The sequence below is a fragment of the Vulpes vulpes genome, chromosome 16, assembly GCF_048418805.1.
Source record: "Vulpes vulpes isolate BD-2025 chromosome 16, VulVul3, whole genome shotgun sequence".
Taxonomy (NCBI): Eukaryota; Metazoa; Chordata; class Mammalia; order Carnivora; family Canidae; genus Vulpes; species Vulpes vulpes.
Genome location: NC_132795.1, coordinates 47,646,899 through 47,662,384, shown reverse-complemented (window position 1 = coordinate 47,662,384; position 15,486 = coordinate 47,646,899). Strand labels below are relative to the sequence as shown.

Below are 15,486 nucleotides of genomic sequence, written 5' to 3'. Positions count from 1 at the left end.
AGGCGGATCCTGGGCTCTCCCTCGGCCCACGCCTCCCCTGGAATCATGAATAAAGCATAACCACGACAACGCCGGAGGGACTGTAGACCCCTAGCTGTTAAGGAAAAGCCCCTTTGCCGCGGTTCGAGTGGCAAACACTCCAACTGCCGTGGGCACTAGCAGGTCCAGGGGACTACAGTCTTCTTAATGTCACGTTGTTAAATACGATACTATTTTCTTTCACACTTTCCGGAAGTACAGTCATACTTAGGGGATCGCTCCCACTCCGTGGTTATAGTCACCCAGTGATGTTGTTCTGGAATTTTAATTATTTCACTTGGACCCACGTGAAATTTACCTGCTGTAAAGAGAAATAAGTGTGGCCTTAAAGGGGCATAAATGTACGTTTCTGTCACGGACAGAGGACAAATCCCCGGGAAAGCTGTGTGCCCACCGGGGACCAGGCTCCCCTATCCTGACCCCGAACAGCTGCTGCAGCTCCATCCACCGCATCCACATTCCAGTCAGCGCAGCAGGAAACACAGCAGGAAAGACCTCTCCTCCCCCTTCGGAGGCCACTTTCCCGAGGTGACACTTCACATTGGTCTTGGTCGCATGGTCGGTGGGGGCTCCTGGCCTCTGGGCGGCCACGGGGGACCCGCGAGGGGGCCTGCGGCTAGGGGCGGCTCTGTCGGCCTCTCAGCCACAAGCGCTTCCCTGCTCCCCCCCAAGTGGAGACCCCAGAGCACATGAATCAGGGGTAGGAGGCCCTGGAGAAGGCGTGACCCAGGAGGGGGCACAGGGATCCGGTCTGCTGTGGGGAGACCCTGAGCTCCGCCCACTGAGCTGGGGGAGCCTGGCCAGGGTCCAGGAGGGCAGAGGCGGGGGGGGGGGGGGGGGGGGGGGGGGCTCCGTCTACGCCACCTTGGACACCCCGCGGAGGAGCCGGGCTGTGGTTGGCACACTTGGAGCAGAGCCTCGCCCCCTGGCGAGGACATGCTGCCTGACCCCTGGGTGCCCAGTATCCCCCAGTCTCCCCCAGTGCCCCCAGTGTCCCCCCGTCCCCCAGTGCTCCCCAGCATCCCCCCGTGTCCCCTGGTGACCCCCAGTGTCCCCCATGTCCCCTGGTGCCTCCCATGTCCCCCGGTGCCCCCCACTGCTCCTCGGTATCCCCCATGTCCCCCGGTGCCCCCGTGTCCCCCAGTGTCCATGTCCCCCAGTGCCCCGTGTGCCCCAATGCCCCCGGTGCCCCCCAACGTCCCATGTCCCCTGGTGCCCCCCAGTGTCCCCTGGTGCCCCCAGTGCCCTCCAGTGTTCACTGGGCAACCTGAAGACCACAGAACCCGAAACCGGATTTACTGCAGGGGGGAGAGAGCGGGCGGCGGGCGCGCAGGGCGGGGGGACCTGCACCTGCCCCAGGCTGCCAGCCTCCAGCCGGCCTGTGCTGGGCCCTCGCCCCCAGTTGCCCCCTCCCTGTGACCCCCTGTGCCCCAAAGCTCCCAGAGGCTTATGGGCCCGTCAGCAGCCCTGCCCGCGTGGTGCCTGCCTCGGGGACAAGGGGCACGGGCGTGGGGTGGGCGGAGCAGGAAGGGCCGGGGCTGCCGCCTGGACACTCCACCGTGACCCAGAGCCCACGGGCCCACACAGGCGCCCTGCCTTAAGCAGCCTGCACTTGGGCCCGGGAAATCCACTGAACCAGCAAAGCCTCTTCCTTGTGGATGGAAGTGCTCCCCCAGCCCCGGGGAAGCCCCCCCCCCGCCGGCAGCCCCCCTCACCTCTCGGAGTGAGGCCTGAGGTAGGAACAGGCAAGCCTCGGACTCCAGGAGGACGGAGGGGTGACTCCTGGACACGGCTTCCTACGTCGTGGAACATCTTGAGAAAGGATAAAGGCCAAGCCACAGGTGACCAGGACTCTTGGGAGGTGCGGGGCCCGGGAGACGTGGGGCGTCCTGGGCTGTTGGGGAGGGGGCGGGTGAGGCTGACCCACCTCCCGGGCGCGGGGCCCAGCGTGCTCCCGGGATACGGACAGTCGGTGCCCATGCCCATGGCCCAGGCAAGCACGGGCCCTTCCGGGAGGCGACCCAACACAGGCCAGCGCCTCGTCACCCGTCGGCCCACTGCCCTGTCCCTGCAGCGTGAGCATGAGCGGCCTCCCCGTGGCCCCGCACCCCCCAGGGGACCCGCCCATCGTGGCTCCAGCGGGACCTGCCGGTGCCAACCTGGCTCCTGCCGCCACCGCATCCTCGCCCGCGACGTCCCGGCCCGAGGGCTGGGCGGGCCTGGGGGGCCACAGCACATACAAAGCGTCCGTCAGACACAGGACAAGCTATCAAAGGAAGACGTTTTATTTTCAAGTTTCTATGGAGATGTTACAAACAATGGAGACTGAAGGGGGAAAAAAAAAACATTTAAAAATTTTAAAACTACCAGCTTAAAATAAAAATATGATTAGGTAAAATAATAAATAATGCCATCCCATGACAACTTTAAGATGACCCATGCCTGGATGAGCCGGCGGGACAGGCTGCCGTGAGCCTGCCCAGCACCCAAGTGAGAGAGGAATGAAGTGGCCACACCGTCCAAATCTTGACTTTATTTTTTAATATAAAAACCGCATTTTTGGAAACCCACCCTACCTTTTCCCCTAACATAATGCTTTACCTCTTAAAAATAAAAATAAAGTACTAATTCTATATACATCACATGTACCATACAAAAATGTATCCAAAGTTTCTATTGCTACCAAAGTGTTCTAAATTAAAACAAGTTACAGAAAGCCCCCATTGTAAACAAAAGATTACAAGTTACAAAATCAAAGAACACACTGCCAGAGTCATTTACACAACAAGCAACACATCCTGCTCCCAAAGCAAGTTGGATCTTTATGTGCCCGTATAAAAATGCATATCAATATACTTCTGCAAATTTATTTTTCATTATAAAGCAAATGAATACACTTTCTACAATAAATAATCCGCTGGGAGGCACACCCGTGGAAGGCTAGGGCAGGCGGGCGGAGGCTGGAGGCGGACGGGGAGGACGGCGACACCCGGAGGAGGCGCCTGCCCCGGCCCTCACGGGGGGCGGCGGAGTGTTTTTTGGTGATTTGCAAGTGATGTACACAGCATAAATTTATTCTCCACCTCTTTCCACAAAGTACCATCAAAATAATGTCATTTTCTTTCTTAAAATACACATTTGTCATTGTAAATTTACATCCCGTCTTATTAAATAGTGGTACTCCGTGTAAAGAGTATGATTTACAAAATTATTAAACATTCAAAAGTCTTTAAAAAAAAGCTACAGATCAAAGAAAGTGACGCGGGCAGACTTTCCGGCACGGCCTGTGACGGACACAGATAGAGCCGGGGACATGCCCGCACCATTCACAGAGTGCCCAGACGGGGATGGTTTCACAGAGAATGTGGAAATAAAACCTGCCCTCCCGGGGGAGGAAGAAGGAAAGAACCAGGCCCGGAAATCAGAATAAGTTAAGTCTGGAACGATATACACGCATGTACAGCTTATCTCCGCTACGGACGAGGCCACGGGGGGCGGGCAGGTCAGTCGATGTCACTGAGGTCGCTGCTGGGCTCCCCGTGCACGCGGCTCAGGTGGCTCATGGCGCGGTCGAAGGCGACCCTCACGGCTTTCCTGATGCTGGAGTTCCGCCCCTCCATCATCTTCAGTTTGTCTATGGTCTCGTCCATGCCGAGGGGCACCATTTTGGACTTGGGGAGCCATTGCCTTTGGAAAAGAGAAAAGACAGGAACCGTGAGCAGTGCTCCCTGGAGGCACTTCACGCGGCAGCCCGGCAGCTCCCAGGGGTGGACAGGCGGCGGACACCAGGCACTCCGGGGAGGCCCGACGTGGGGCCTCGGGGACGGGGACAACCAAGCCGCTGCCACCTCCCCTCGATGACCTTGACCTGGGGCCGCCGCTTTCCAGCAGCAGCATTGCATTGCTCGGACAGCCCAGTGAGCGTGGACATAGGCTTAAACGCCCATGCATGTGCACGTGCACATGGGACACCACATGCACTGTCACGTGGCGAGCAGGCCAACCAGCCCTCGGACGGCACACGGGGGCCTGAGCCTCCACGGGGTGAGGAGGCGCTCGTGGCCGCACAACCAGTCCAGCAGCACCTGCCAACGCTGGCGGTGCCCGCACCTCCTAGCCCAGCCCTGCACAGCACCTCCGCACCACGGAGCCCCTGGTCGGTACAGGAGCTCTCCATGCGGAGAAGGGCCAAGGGCACAGCTCCTCGCGCATGCAAACACCAACACCCACCTCTGGAGGGCTTGGGGACAGCCCACATCGTGGGCTCTGAGGCAGGGAGAGCCTCCGGGCAGAGCTCAGGGGTCTGGGAGCTGATGCCCGAGTGCCCCACCTGGACCCACAACAGGTAAGGAAGGAAGCAGCAGGGCCTGGAGAGCTAGCAGAGCGAGATCGGGCCAGGTGCTGGGCGGTCAGCCCGGTGCCCTCGAGCCTGGGCCACCAGCAGAAGCCCAGCAGGACACAGGAGCGCAGCCCTGATGGCCAGGCCGCTCACATGCATCTCTGTGCATGCGGAGCCCCAAATGCCTTCAGAGCATCCCTGTCCCTGTGCAGCCCAGGCACCCGCACTCACCAGCTTCTCTTGTTGTCGAAGAACAGAACCAGGAACAGCTTCTCATCAGCCTTGGTCTGCATGTGCTCGCCTATCTTCAGCACGTCCAGCGGCGGGGCCGGGATGGTGACCCCGTTGTGGTGGCCAGGCACACGCGGCATCTTGGGGTCAATGATCTGTCAAGGGAGGACACATGCGGGTCACATGTGAGAGCCCTCCCGCTGCACCCTGGAGCACTGTCCTCTGGCCCCCACCTGAGGGGGCTTTCGAAGGAGCTCTCCCAACATCCTGACACCTGCGTGCATGTCCCTCGGCAGATGCTCATGGGACACCCGGCCCCAGGCCCCAGGGCCACACGGCTCTGTGCCCTGACCCCCACGGGGCAGCCCCTGGGGCCCCACACCCGCCACCCCAAGGCTCACCAGGGCCGGGTAGGAGGGATAGCCACTGCACTTGGCCCACACGACTTTCAGAGGCTCGAGCACGGAGGCCGCGGCATCAGTGGAAATCCACATGCTGTTCTGACCGACCTCTGCACAGGGAAGGAAGCACGAGAAGTTAGCAGGAGAGCGGGGTGCCGTGCGGCCTGAGGCCACCCCTGCGGGAGTCCCAGCAGGTCCCTCACGGTCCTCTAGAGGCCAGAACCTGGGGAGCCCACGCGAGGCTGCAAATCACAGAGGAACCCACGAGGGGCAGCCTCCACGAAGTCCGATGGCCAGGGAACCTTGAGAAGGGACCATCCACACAACAGATGACACATGCAGGACGAAGTGTCCCTGTGTGCGGGGAGTCCGACACCTTGGGGATGGAGGCCGGCTGACCGGGGTCCCGGCGCACTGCCCTGCAGAGGAGGACAGGGCCCCAACTCACCCGCCGCGATCCTGGCCGCTTTGGCATAGTTCCCGTTCTCAATGCAGGAGATCAGCTCGCTGCGGTCCTCCAGCGTGTGCCTGCGCACCAGGGCGGGCTTGCCCCGGCCACACTTGGGTGCACTGAAGCTGCAGGACGGAAAGCGCAGCTCGGTCAGAAAGCGCTCCGGGCCCTCGGCTCTACCCGGTGACCAAAGGCCAGGGTGCGCAGAGGCCTGTTACAAAGGGGTCTCCACAGAGCAGATGGTGGGGCTGCACCAGTCACCCACAAATCAGGGCAGAACTTTGGCGGGAAAAAACAATAACTGTAACCACATATCCAAAACCTGTCCCTGTTTTACAAATGGTTCTACTTCCCATTTTCAGGTAAACGTCACAGAGCACAGGACAGGGCCCCTGAAGAGCAGGACAGAGCATCCCCAGTGGGGGTGGCGGGGACGGGCCAGCTCATTGGGCATGCCCACCTCGAGTCGCAGAGCGGGCTACTGCTGGATGAGATGCTAGACTCCGAGGCGCAGCGTCGTCGGGGCGCAGCTCTCCTTCCAGGGGTGCCACCCAGCTCCTGCTCACTTCGTGCGCCCCCAAAGCCATTGGTGAGACCTGCGACACAGGCACACAGACCCCTCAGTCCCGTGCTGCAGCAGAGCCGTCCCCATCCGAGGCCATGCCCGTGCCCCCACCCCCGCAGCGCCCACGACGCGGGACACACGGCAGCGCTTCCTGAGGGACACGAGGGCACCAGCACCAGCAGCTCCTCCCTGGCACGGGGCTCAGCAAGGTGCCTCCCTTGGAAAAGCAACTGCACCAGCTCCCCAAGGCAAAGCCGGAGGCACCCAGCTCCTCCCTCCCAGATCAAAGGGTCTGCGCGCCCGAAGCCCCGCCCCCTGGGGCCAAGCCAACCGGAGGAGACCCCTCGGGGAGGAGACCCCTCGCCGGGATCGGGTCCGCACGTGGGAGCCTCCTTGGGGCTGAGGTCGCAGGAAACGCATGCACCTCAGAAACACTCGAGATGCTTGAAACCAGAACACAGGCTCTGCAGCCCAGGCCCCGGCCCCGAAACCATGGGCACGGCACACACGGCCGGGGCGGCCAGAAGCCACCGGGGGTGGCGGCTCTCAGGTTTTCAAGAACAAAACACAACTCATCTACAATCACGGCAACTCGTCTCCCGAAGCCCGACGTCCCTGACGCCACGACAGGACGGGCCACGCTGCCCCCTCTCGGTGCGACGGCTGCAGGGTCAGTCCCATTTTTCTTCCCAGAAAGAATCTCAATCCCGCGCTTAAAAAAATACTCAACCGGGTTCTTTACAAGTGTGTCTGTAGGAGCGGCCCAGACTACAGGGCTCCCTCACCCGCTTTAACATGTCGTGTTTTCTCAGCGGCAGAGCCACATTACACGAGCGCAGGGAGGACGCTGGCGGCTACGACATGAACGCACACAGGGCGGGTGGCTGTACCGCCCAGCCCGCAGAGTGAGACCACACGTTCTCAACTCTGTTCATGAGACATCGGGCCCTGTTTCTGAGGAACTCGGCACCACTGGCTCTAAAGAGAAACTGGGTATTTTCACTGTGGACGGAACCCCCACGTCACAGCCACCGCTGCGTGACGGCATCCAGACGTCTGTGGCTCCATCGCGTCCCGCCGCCGAGGGGTCGAGACCACCGGCCAGCAGGTCAGGGCAGCAGCAGCACCCAGGGACCCCAAAGCCACCAGGTCCCAGGAGTCACCAAAGGCAGCAAAGACCGCAACTCAGAGACAGCCGGCCCCACCCAGCCCAAAGGACAGAAAGACGGAGGACCCAGGTCTGAGTAGGGACCACAGTCCCGCAGGCGCGCGTCCAAGACCCAGCAGTAAGGCCACCAGGCCAACGCCTGCGCCCTCAGGGGAAGCCCTAGTACATCATCCGACTGGCCCTGTGGCAACAGTCCAAGCCACAAGGTCGTGCCGCCACAAAGCCGCTCAGTGCAGGGCCTGCGTGGAGCCGGCTGTGCCCCTGGATGGCCTCACACGGGCACCTGCCCACCTCAACCTCCAGGCGCTGCGCCTTGCCCGGCAGCTGCGCTATGATGTTCGGAGAAGCAAGCGCAGAGCACACAGCGCCCGTCCCGGAGCGTCCCGGGCAGAGGGCACACAGCCCTGCCGCCTGTGCACACGCATCCAGGGAGGAAGGAAACGCGGCCCCCGTGGCCCCAAAACACACAGCCAGGCCGCCCACCGAAGCCGTGCTCTCCAAGTGACGCTAAGAGGAAGGGCGAAAATGTGGGGCACTGAGAAAGGAGCGAGCTTGTCTCCGTCGACCTCCCTGGGGACTTAGAAGACCCACGCCCATCTATTACCCAGGAAATGTCACCCAACGCCCGCGGACTCGCACGCACAACAGACCAGCCCACCAGCAGGAGACCGCCGGGCCCAGGGCTCCAGCCTGCGCACCCACGGCCCCTCCGCACCCTCCCCAGCACGCCCGCCGGCTACTGCGGCCCACGGAGCCCACCCACCCCGCCCCAGACACCTGCAAGGACCTGCTGGGACACAGGTTTGGGGTCTGCACAGAGAGGGACCCCGCGAGCCCCCTCGCAAACGGCACGCGTCCATCAGGCACCTGAACTCCTAGCAAAAACCATGCACGCAAGAGCCCTCAGCAAATACTTCAGGGAGAAAACGTTTTATCAACGCTGGAAGTTAGGTCTGCTCGCCGCAACACGCAAAACACAAGGTGGCCACGTGGAAAAGGCAGGAACCCTCCAGCGGGAGGCACCCAGAACTCTGGCCCCCATCTCTGCCTCCACAGGCGCGACACCCTGGGTGCACCTGGGCCTGGTGGGGAGGGTGTTCAAGGGGCCTTCCGGGAGAGCCAGTCAGCAGTGGCGGAGGCAAAGCCCCCCAGAAGCTTCCAGAGCCACGAGCTCTGCTGTGAACAGCTCACACCCACCAGCCAGCGGGACATCTGGTGCTCCCCCGGGGTGCAGCTTCGGCCTGGCACCCGCAAACGGCTGAGCAAGCACGGTGGGCCAGCTCCCCACCCCCCAGGGGCCACACGGGTGGACGCCAGTGCTCTGCCTGCCCCCGCCCAGGCTGCCGGCCGGCTCCCCAGGCTGACCATCCGTGGCGTGACGTGGGACCAGCTTCAGAGGCTGCTGGGCACAGTGACTGCACTCGGCCTCAAGTGCTAGGGCCACCCGTTCTTTTTGTTTACATGTTTTTATTTGTCCTGTGGGCAATAAAATTGCATTTTGGGGGTGATTTTTCAACCTTTCCATAAAAACACATTAAGCAGGATCCCAGGACCCTGCTGCTGTTGCCTAGGCCGGCTCCTCAAAGCGGCGGTGACGGGGAAGGCTGCCACGGAGGGGCCACCTCCAGGCCCCCGGGGTGGGATTCCCGCTCGTGCTGACATTCCGCATGGTGACCAGAGACAGAGCTGCCCTCTGGGCATGGCAGGAAGTAAGGGAAGGAGAAGGGGAGAAGGGACACCAGCCAGAAACCCATGAAAGAAAGAGGCAACAAGCGAGGGGAAGCAGAGGCGTTTGCTCATCTTCCAGCTGCGCCCGCGCCCGACCCACAACTGCTGGTCCCTTCAGGCCAGTTCTGTGCCTGCTGAAGGCAGGATCGGAATCTCCATCCACGTCGCTGGAGGCGCCGCAGGCTCTAAGGCCGCCCTCGGCATCATTCACACCTACCCACAGGGTTGGGGCGGGCGGAGGAGGCGTCCCTGCCAGCGGCGGCCAGCTTGGGGAGAGGCAGCAGGCGGCCGTCCAGCACCTGCGCCGATCCTCCGCGGGCTGGGGGGGGGGGGGTGTTTGGAAGATGACTGAACGACGTTTGCAGCGTCCTCCACAAGAATTACGTGAACCCCAGGGATGCAGTGATCTTTCTGCGTTCCAAAGCCAGCGCTTAGCAGAGCTCCAGTCCAAGTCGAGCAAGAGAAAAGAGTTAGGATCCAAAGACCGAACCACCCAGCATGTTAGTAGTTACACTGAGAACCTGGAAAACAGCGAAAAAGCCATTTAGTCTGACTGGGGGGCCAGACCGGCCTCCAACCTGAACCTGAGGATGGACACAGCCCCCTCTCAGTCCGTCTCTCTCGGTCTCTCACTCTGTCTCTGAGTCTCTTTGTGTGTTTCTTTCTGTCTCTCTCCATCTCTCAGTCTCTGTGTCTATCTCTGTCTCTCACTCTGTCTCTGCCTCCCTATCTCTTAGGTCTCTCTCTGTTACCTTGTCTCTGTCTCTCACAATCAGTCTGTCTCTGTTTATCTTTCAGTCTACATGTGTCTCTCTCTGTATCTGTCTCTCTCTGCATTTCTATCTCTGTCTCTGTGTCTCTGTCTCTCTGCATCTCTGTCTCTCTGTGTCTCTCACTATCTCCCTCTGTGTCTCTGTGTCTCTCACGCGCACGCAGCGGGCGTCGCAAGAGCAGAGGCCAGGAGCTGCTCGTGCCGGGAACAGCGAGCGTCGCGGAGGACGAAGCGAGAGGACAGAGCGGCTCGGGGCCCTGACCCCGGCCCGCCGCGACCCGCAGCTCAGAGCAGGGAGGCCCAGGGCCGAGCGTCTCCACGTGAAGAGGTACGTGGGAGCCTTGCAGCGGGCGGTGTGACCCAGGAAAACCCCTACAAGGCAGAGCACGCAGATGAATCTTTGGGAAAAGCGAAGGCTGAGAATAGTTCGAGTCCTCAGAGGCGAGCCCGCCCTCGGGCGAGCGATCCAGGGCGTGCGGAGAGCGCCGGGAGCCAGGCTGAGGTGGAGCCAGAGGGGGCGCCGGGCCCCCTGCCTGGGTGCTGAGCAGGTCCCGGCGCTACCAGGACTCCCGGGCCGCCCCGGGCGGCATCGGGGCTCGTCACGCATCCACCGTATCTACTGCCACTCTGGAACAAGAAAGCAAACACCCCGTCAGTGCCGCCCCGGCTGCTCTTGGAAGCTCCTGCAGCCCTCACGCCGGCGCCGGACACCTGCACGGCCTGCCTGCACACGCGGGACGCGGGGCACGCTCCTCCCCACGAGGGCCACGGTGCGCAACAGGCTCCTGAACGCCATCACCGGGCTGGGGGCAGCCTCCCTGGCGGCGGGAACCCCGCCTAGACGGACAGCCACCAGGGCCCGCGGAGCACCCTCTGATGCGGCCAGGGCCTGCGGAGCCCTGAGGGCGTCCAAGCGCCCACGGCCCGGGGCCGACAGCACCACGCGCTCCGGCTCACCTCCCCACGCGGGGACCGGACTCGGCGCACGCCCACGACACACGCGCAGACTGTCCTGAGCCCGCGGAGACAGCCGTGAGGGTAGCCTCAGGAGACCCGCAAGCACTGCCACGAGCTCCATCGATGGCCTACAAAACGCGCGCGCAGCTTCCCGCAACTCGGAGACGAGAAAAGGTTCTAACCCACCCACACATCCACAAACAGAGCTGCTACGAGATCAACACAACGTATGAGAGCTTCCCACATCAAAATACAACTCGTCAGAAGTCATCCAGGCAGCCAGAGGGACGAAGGTGGGCCGCGGCGCAGGGCGCACGGGGTGGGGCAGCAGATGGGTTCCCCGGGCAAAGCACAGGTGCCCTGTGCGCCAGCTCGCATGGCCCTCGGCACAGACGCCAGCAGACACCACCCCGGGCCTCTGCCGGCCGCCAGCACAAGGGACACACCCCTTCGGTCGCACTGCCCAGGGGAGGCGTTGGGGGCACCGCCACAGGCACACCCAGGGGGCCGAACCGTCGTGCCACCTAGCGGGCACTTGCCTCCTCGGCTGTCACCCGGAGGCCAACAGGCCGCCTCCCGCAAGCCGCAGGGGACAAGCGCCACAACACGTGAACGGGAGCCTCCAGCAAATGAACCGGACACAAGGACAAAAGCCCGGCGGTGCGCTCAGCCACTCAGGAAGTCACCGCACTACACATGGCCACAGCCCCACAGGACGGAGAGGGGACGTCACAACGCCCTCTGATTACAGCCCAAAGTGGTGCCGTGGCCCCAGACCCGTGTGTGTCCTGGGACGCACGGCGGGCGCGACACAACCCCACCAGGCCCCCTGCCCGCCCCCCCGTGATGGCGCCACCTCCACAGGCAGGCCACCACAGCCCCTGGACGGTCCACCGTGCACCGCAGCGGGGGGGGGGGGGGGGGGCACTGCCCGGCGGCTCCACCGACACCCCTGGAGGAGAGAACGCGGCGCTCCGTGGCATTTACCTGTGTCCAGGCGCTTTCCCGGGGACCCCTCCTCCACCTCAGAGTCGCCGCAGGTGCTCCGCGACCTTTTTCTTGGCTGCAGAAGAGTCTCCAACCTCGGAAGGACTACAGACAAAAAGGTTTTGGTCCCTAGCTGAGGAGAAGTTGGCTGGGTTTCAGTGTTCTTGGCAGACTTTGGGGGGCTTACACTTTTCGATTTGCAGAAGAGAACAGAAGTGCGTCTGTTTACATCGCTTGCTGGCTCCGCCACCGCGGAGGCCGCCGCCGCCGGCGCATCGCCACTACTGGCGAGGGTGGGCTCTGGAGGGTGTCCGATTACCAGTGCGCTCTGAGTGCAAGTGCTATGTGATTCATTATCAAATGTGACTCTTTTGAATAGTTTACTCTGCTCTGGGTTGAGTTCTACTGGTTTGAGGGTTGGTGGTTCTGAATTAGTCTCCGAGTTTGAAGGAAGAGGTAATGCATCTGATGGTTCAAGTTTAGGGGGAGATTTATCTCCTGAAAAAATTATAAATAAAGTGATTTTTGAAAACTGATAATTATAAAATCTATTATAAAACTTACTATAAATGTGAAGTCCACCAAAATACTAATTCAATTAAGGAAACAAAGCATCACACATACTGTCTGCAAGCAGTGAGGGGCCGCAGCGGGCCATCAGGCTACACTGTGTGCGCTGCCCTAACACCGAAGACGGGGTGGCCTGGTGCCCGGGCTCCAGGTGCGCAGGTGTATCACGTTACCCTGCCAACGGCTGTTGAGGATTCCCTCCACATATGCCAACACTAGCACATCATTCGACTTTAGGAGCATCTCTACAGTTGACACTTCACTTACCTTGAGTAAGAGACACGTCTCACATAACCAGGGGGCTAACGGGCACCCCATGCACTCCTGACCTGGGCCACGTGGTCAGCAAGCAGGGGACACGAGCATGTAAATCACTCCTCTGACCAGGATGTGCCCGCCTGAGGCGCGACCCTCACGGGACCAGGAAAACCTCCCTTCCAGGCTCCAGACCTGCTACCCTCCACACCACGCTCTAAATGCCCACAAAGTAGGTTCTTTTTCCTAAATCTGACTTTAGAAATAAAAACAGTCTTTGGAAAACTACCTTTGCCTCTTAATTGAAAAAGCTTCACCATTCACATCAAAACAAGAAGTCTGAAGAGCCACGAGCAGGGCTTTACCCCAGGGCCGGGGAGGAGGCCCCCAGGCACCAAGCAGGCGGCCAGCGGCACAGCCCCCGGACAGGCCTCTGCTTGGGCTGTGACATGCGGGAGATAAAGCAGTTTACATGATCCGAGAGGGTACCCATCCTCTCTACGCACACTTCTCGTTAAAGCTGCAAACTGCCCCAAAAGCAGGCAGTACTGTAACTCCGGTTGTTCTGAAAGCAGAAAGCTACAGCTGCTGGGCCCCCTCCCATCCCAGAACCACGTACTGAGAATCCTCCCTAAGGAACCTGCCCGGGGGGCCCTGCTCGGACTCAGCAGGTCACAGCAGGTCACAGCAGGACCCGAGCCCCTCTGTGCACCCCCCAGCGGGTCCCCGGGCATCCGAGCTGCAGACACGGTGGCCGACGCCAGGCGGGGCTCTGCATGCTCAGGTCCCGGGTCACTCCCGGGCAGCACCTGAGGCCAGCGCGGAGGAATCACCGTGGGCCCTCCCCCAGCGAGCGCCCCGGCTCACCTCTGGCCTCTCTCCCAGGCCTCACACCAGGCTCCCACCCTGACCCCGCACCAGTGGTCCTGCCCCCACCTCTGTCCTGGCCAGGCGGGCGTCACCAACACGGGGGTGGCCACGAGGGCCAGCAGGGCACGAGGGAGCCCTCCGTCCCCACGCACCTGCCCACGCCTCACCAGACACAAAGGCAAAGATGTGCCTGCAGGGGCCTCCTCTCCCTGCGCCTGCCCTGCGCTGCGCTCGGCCCAGAGAGCTCACGGGAGCACTGGGGAGGCGCACGGGGCCCCGGCCCGGGCTGCTCGGGTCAGCAGGCACGAAGCACCGCCACCAGCCGGGCACCACGTGGGCTGCCGACCCTGGGCCTGGCGAGCCCCACGGCTGCACCTCTGCGCCCGGCCGCACCCTGGGCCGACCCCAGACCACAAGCTAACGCACACTCGCTGCCACTAACAACAACAGCATCAAGTCGCACGTGAGCCACGCTCGACTCCCTTCTGGAATAAGCCCTGTTCACATAAATACCAACGTCCAAAATTCCACTCCTTCCTTCATAAGAGCAAAGCGGTTCCCGCCAGGAGCCTGTTTCACCCTAGCTGCTCTGGAAATTCTAAAGATGCACTTGTGGCTGCAGAGGAGCCGCTCGCCAGCCATACGACCAGACCCGTACACCCCAGAGCGCGGGAGCTCGGAGGCTCCGGCATGGGGCCCTGGCCTCCCGTGACCCCGACCACAGGCTGTCTCACCACCACCCGGCCTCAGGCTTCCTCACCTCATCCTCAAGGGAGAGAGCGACAGACTCACGTGCTCCCCGAGAGCCCTCTTATAAACGTGACCGGTCCTCGCACGCTCCCACATGCCGTGCGGGGGAAGTAGGACCCAGCAAGCCGCAAGCCTGCTCCTGTGCGGACTCGGATACAAATCACAACAGGCCTGAGGGAGCCTGAGAGAGCCTGAGGGGGCCTTCGGGAAGAGAAAGGCACGATCTTGAAACACGAGGACAGGACCCCAAGCACGGCTGGAGTCCCAGCGAGGACATGAAAGCCCTGGGCTCGCAGTCCTCCCAAAGCCACCTGTCTTCGTTACCCTGCGCCCGTCAGGCACCCGGGACCAAGCTCTGGGGAGAGGCGGAGACCGAAGCACCCGCGCTAGAACACCTGCAGCGCCGACGCAGAGCTGAGGAGGAGCACGGGACCCCCCCCAGAGGAGGGCGCCTCAGCAGGCCCAGCCCCATCGGAACCCCCAAGGTGACAACGCAGACAGGTGCCCAGGTGACAGGATCACCTCGCAGCCCAGCGCCCTCATCTTTCAGAGTACTCTCGGTGCTCGTCCCGTGACCAGGATCATGAGTTCCCCTTTCTACATCAGCTCCCAGAGCGTCTGCTCCTGGCTGTCCCCTCCAGCCTTACAGGAGGACACCCCACCCCACGTGGAGGTCCTGCTGCTGCCCGCAGCCTCCCCGAAGCCTGCCTTCTCCCCGCCTGCACCGCCCACTGGCCGCCAGGGCGCTATCCTCTCCATGAGGACTCCAGCCCGTCTTTGTCACATGTCCCTGCGCTCTTCCTTCAAGACAACCCCAGCACCACAGGGCAGCACATGTGGGCTGGGGGGCGGGGGGGCGCCCGCCTGCTGGGGGGATCTGAGCTGTGCAGCAAGACAGCTAGGACGAAGGGGAAGATGCGGCGTCCAGACACGCCCCATCACGCCCCCTCATGACCCGGAATGACCAGTTCACAAGCTTTGCCCGCTCTCTTTTCAGGGCAAGTAACAGTGTTTTCCTACGAAGACAGATTAGCTTAGCCAGAGCGACAGCTCAGGCCGCAGGAGGGACCTGGATGGGACGAAGGTGGGCACCCTGCTCCAGGGCTAACGGCCAGGGCCACCAGCATCCAGGCCTACAGGAGAGCTGCTCTTCGGGACAGAACTGCCCCGGGGCACCTGCGTGGCTCAGTCAGACAAGCGTCCGACTCTCGTTGGGCTCAGGTCATGACTACAGGGTCCTGAGATGGAGCACCAGGCCGAGCTCCATCATGGGCGTGAAACCTGCCTGAGATTGTCTCCTGGCTCCTGGCTGCAGAAGGCAGCCTCTCCTCTGCTCCGTGGACACACTGTAGCTCCTATCCCCCAAGAGGGAGCTTCTGGAGTCTACATCCCACACCAGGGGG

The 15,486-nt window shown here is 62.0% G+C and overlaps 1 protein-coding gene across 5 annotated transcripts in view; it reads right to left on the bottom strand.

Annotated features, from left to right (window-relative positions):
- Positions 1-2,308: 2,308 nt before the first annotated feature.
- The window catches only part of BRD1 (bromodomain containing 1), a 35,579-nt gene continuing 22,401 nt past the window's right edge, over positions 2,309-15,486 (bottom strand). The window contains exons 8-14 of one of the 5 annotated variants that reach the window (XR_011997719.1): positions 11,826-12,136; positions 11,639-11,743; positions 5,922-6,057; positions 5,459-5,586; positions 5,011-5,120; positions 4,610-4,764; positions 2,309-3,726 (exon numbers count right to left, since the gene is read on the bottom strand). Coding sequence is in view for 4 of the 5 variants with exons in the window: in XM_072741035.1 (XP_072597136.1) it covers positions 3,543-3,726; positions 4,610-4,764; positions 5,011-5,120; positions 5,459-5,586; positions 5,922-6,057; positions 11,639-12,136 (1,211 nt within the window). In the remaining variant the exon portion in view is untranslated. Of the gene's footprint in view, positions 3,727-4,609; positions 4,765-5,010; positions 5,121-5,458; positions 5,587-5,921; positions 6,058-8,644; positions 10,322-11,638; positions 12,137-15,486 lie in introns of those variants that run through there. The other 4 variants (XM_072741035.1, XM_072741036.1, XM_072741037.1 and 1 more) reach the window with 4 other exon arrangements.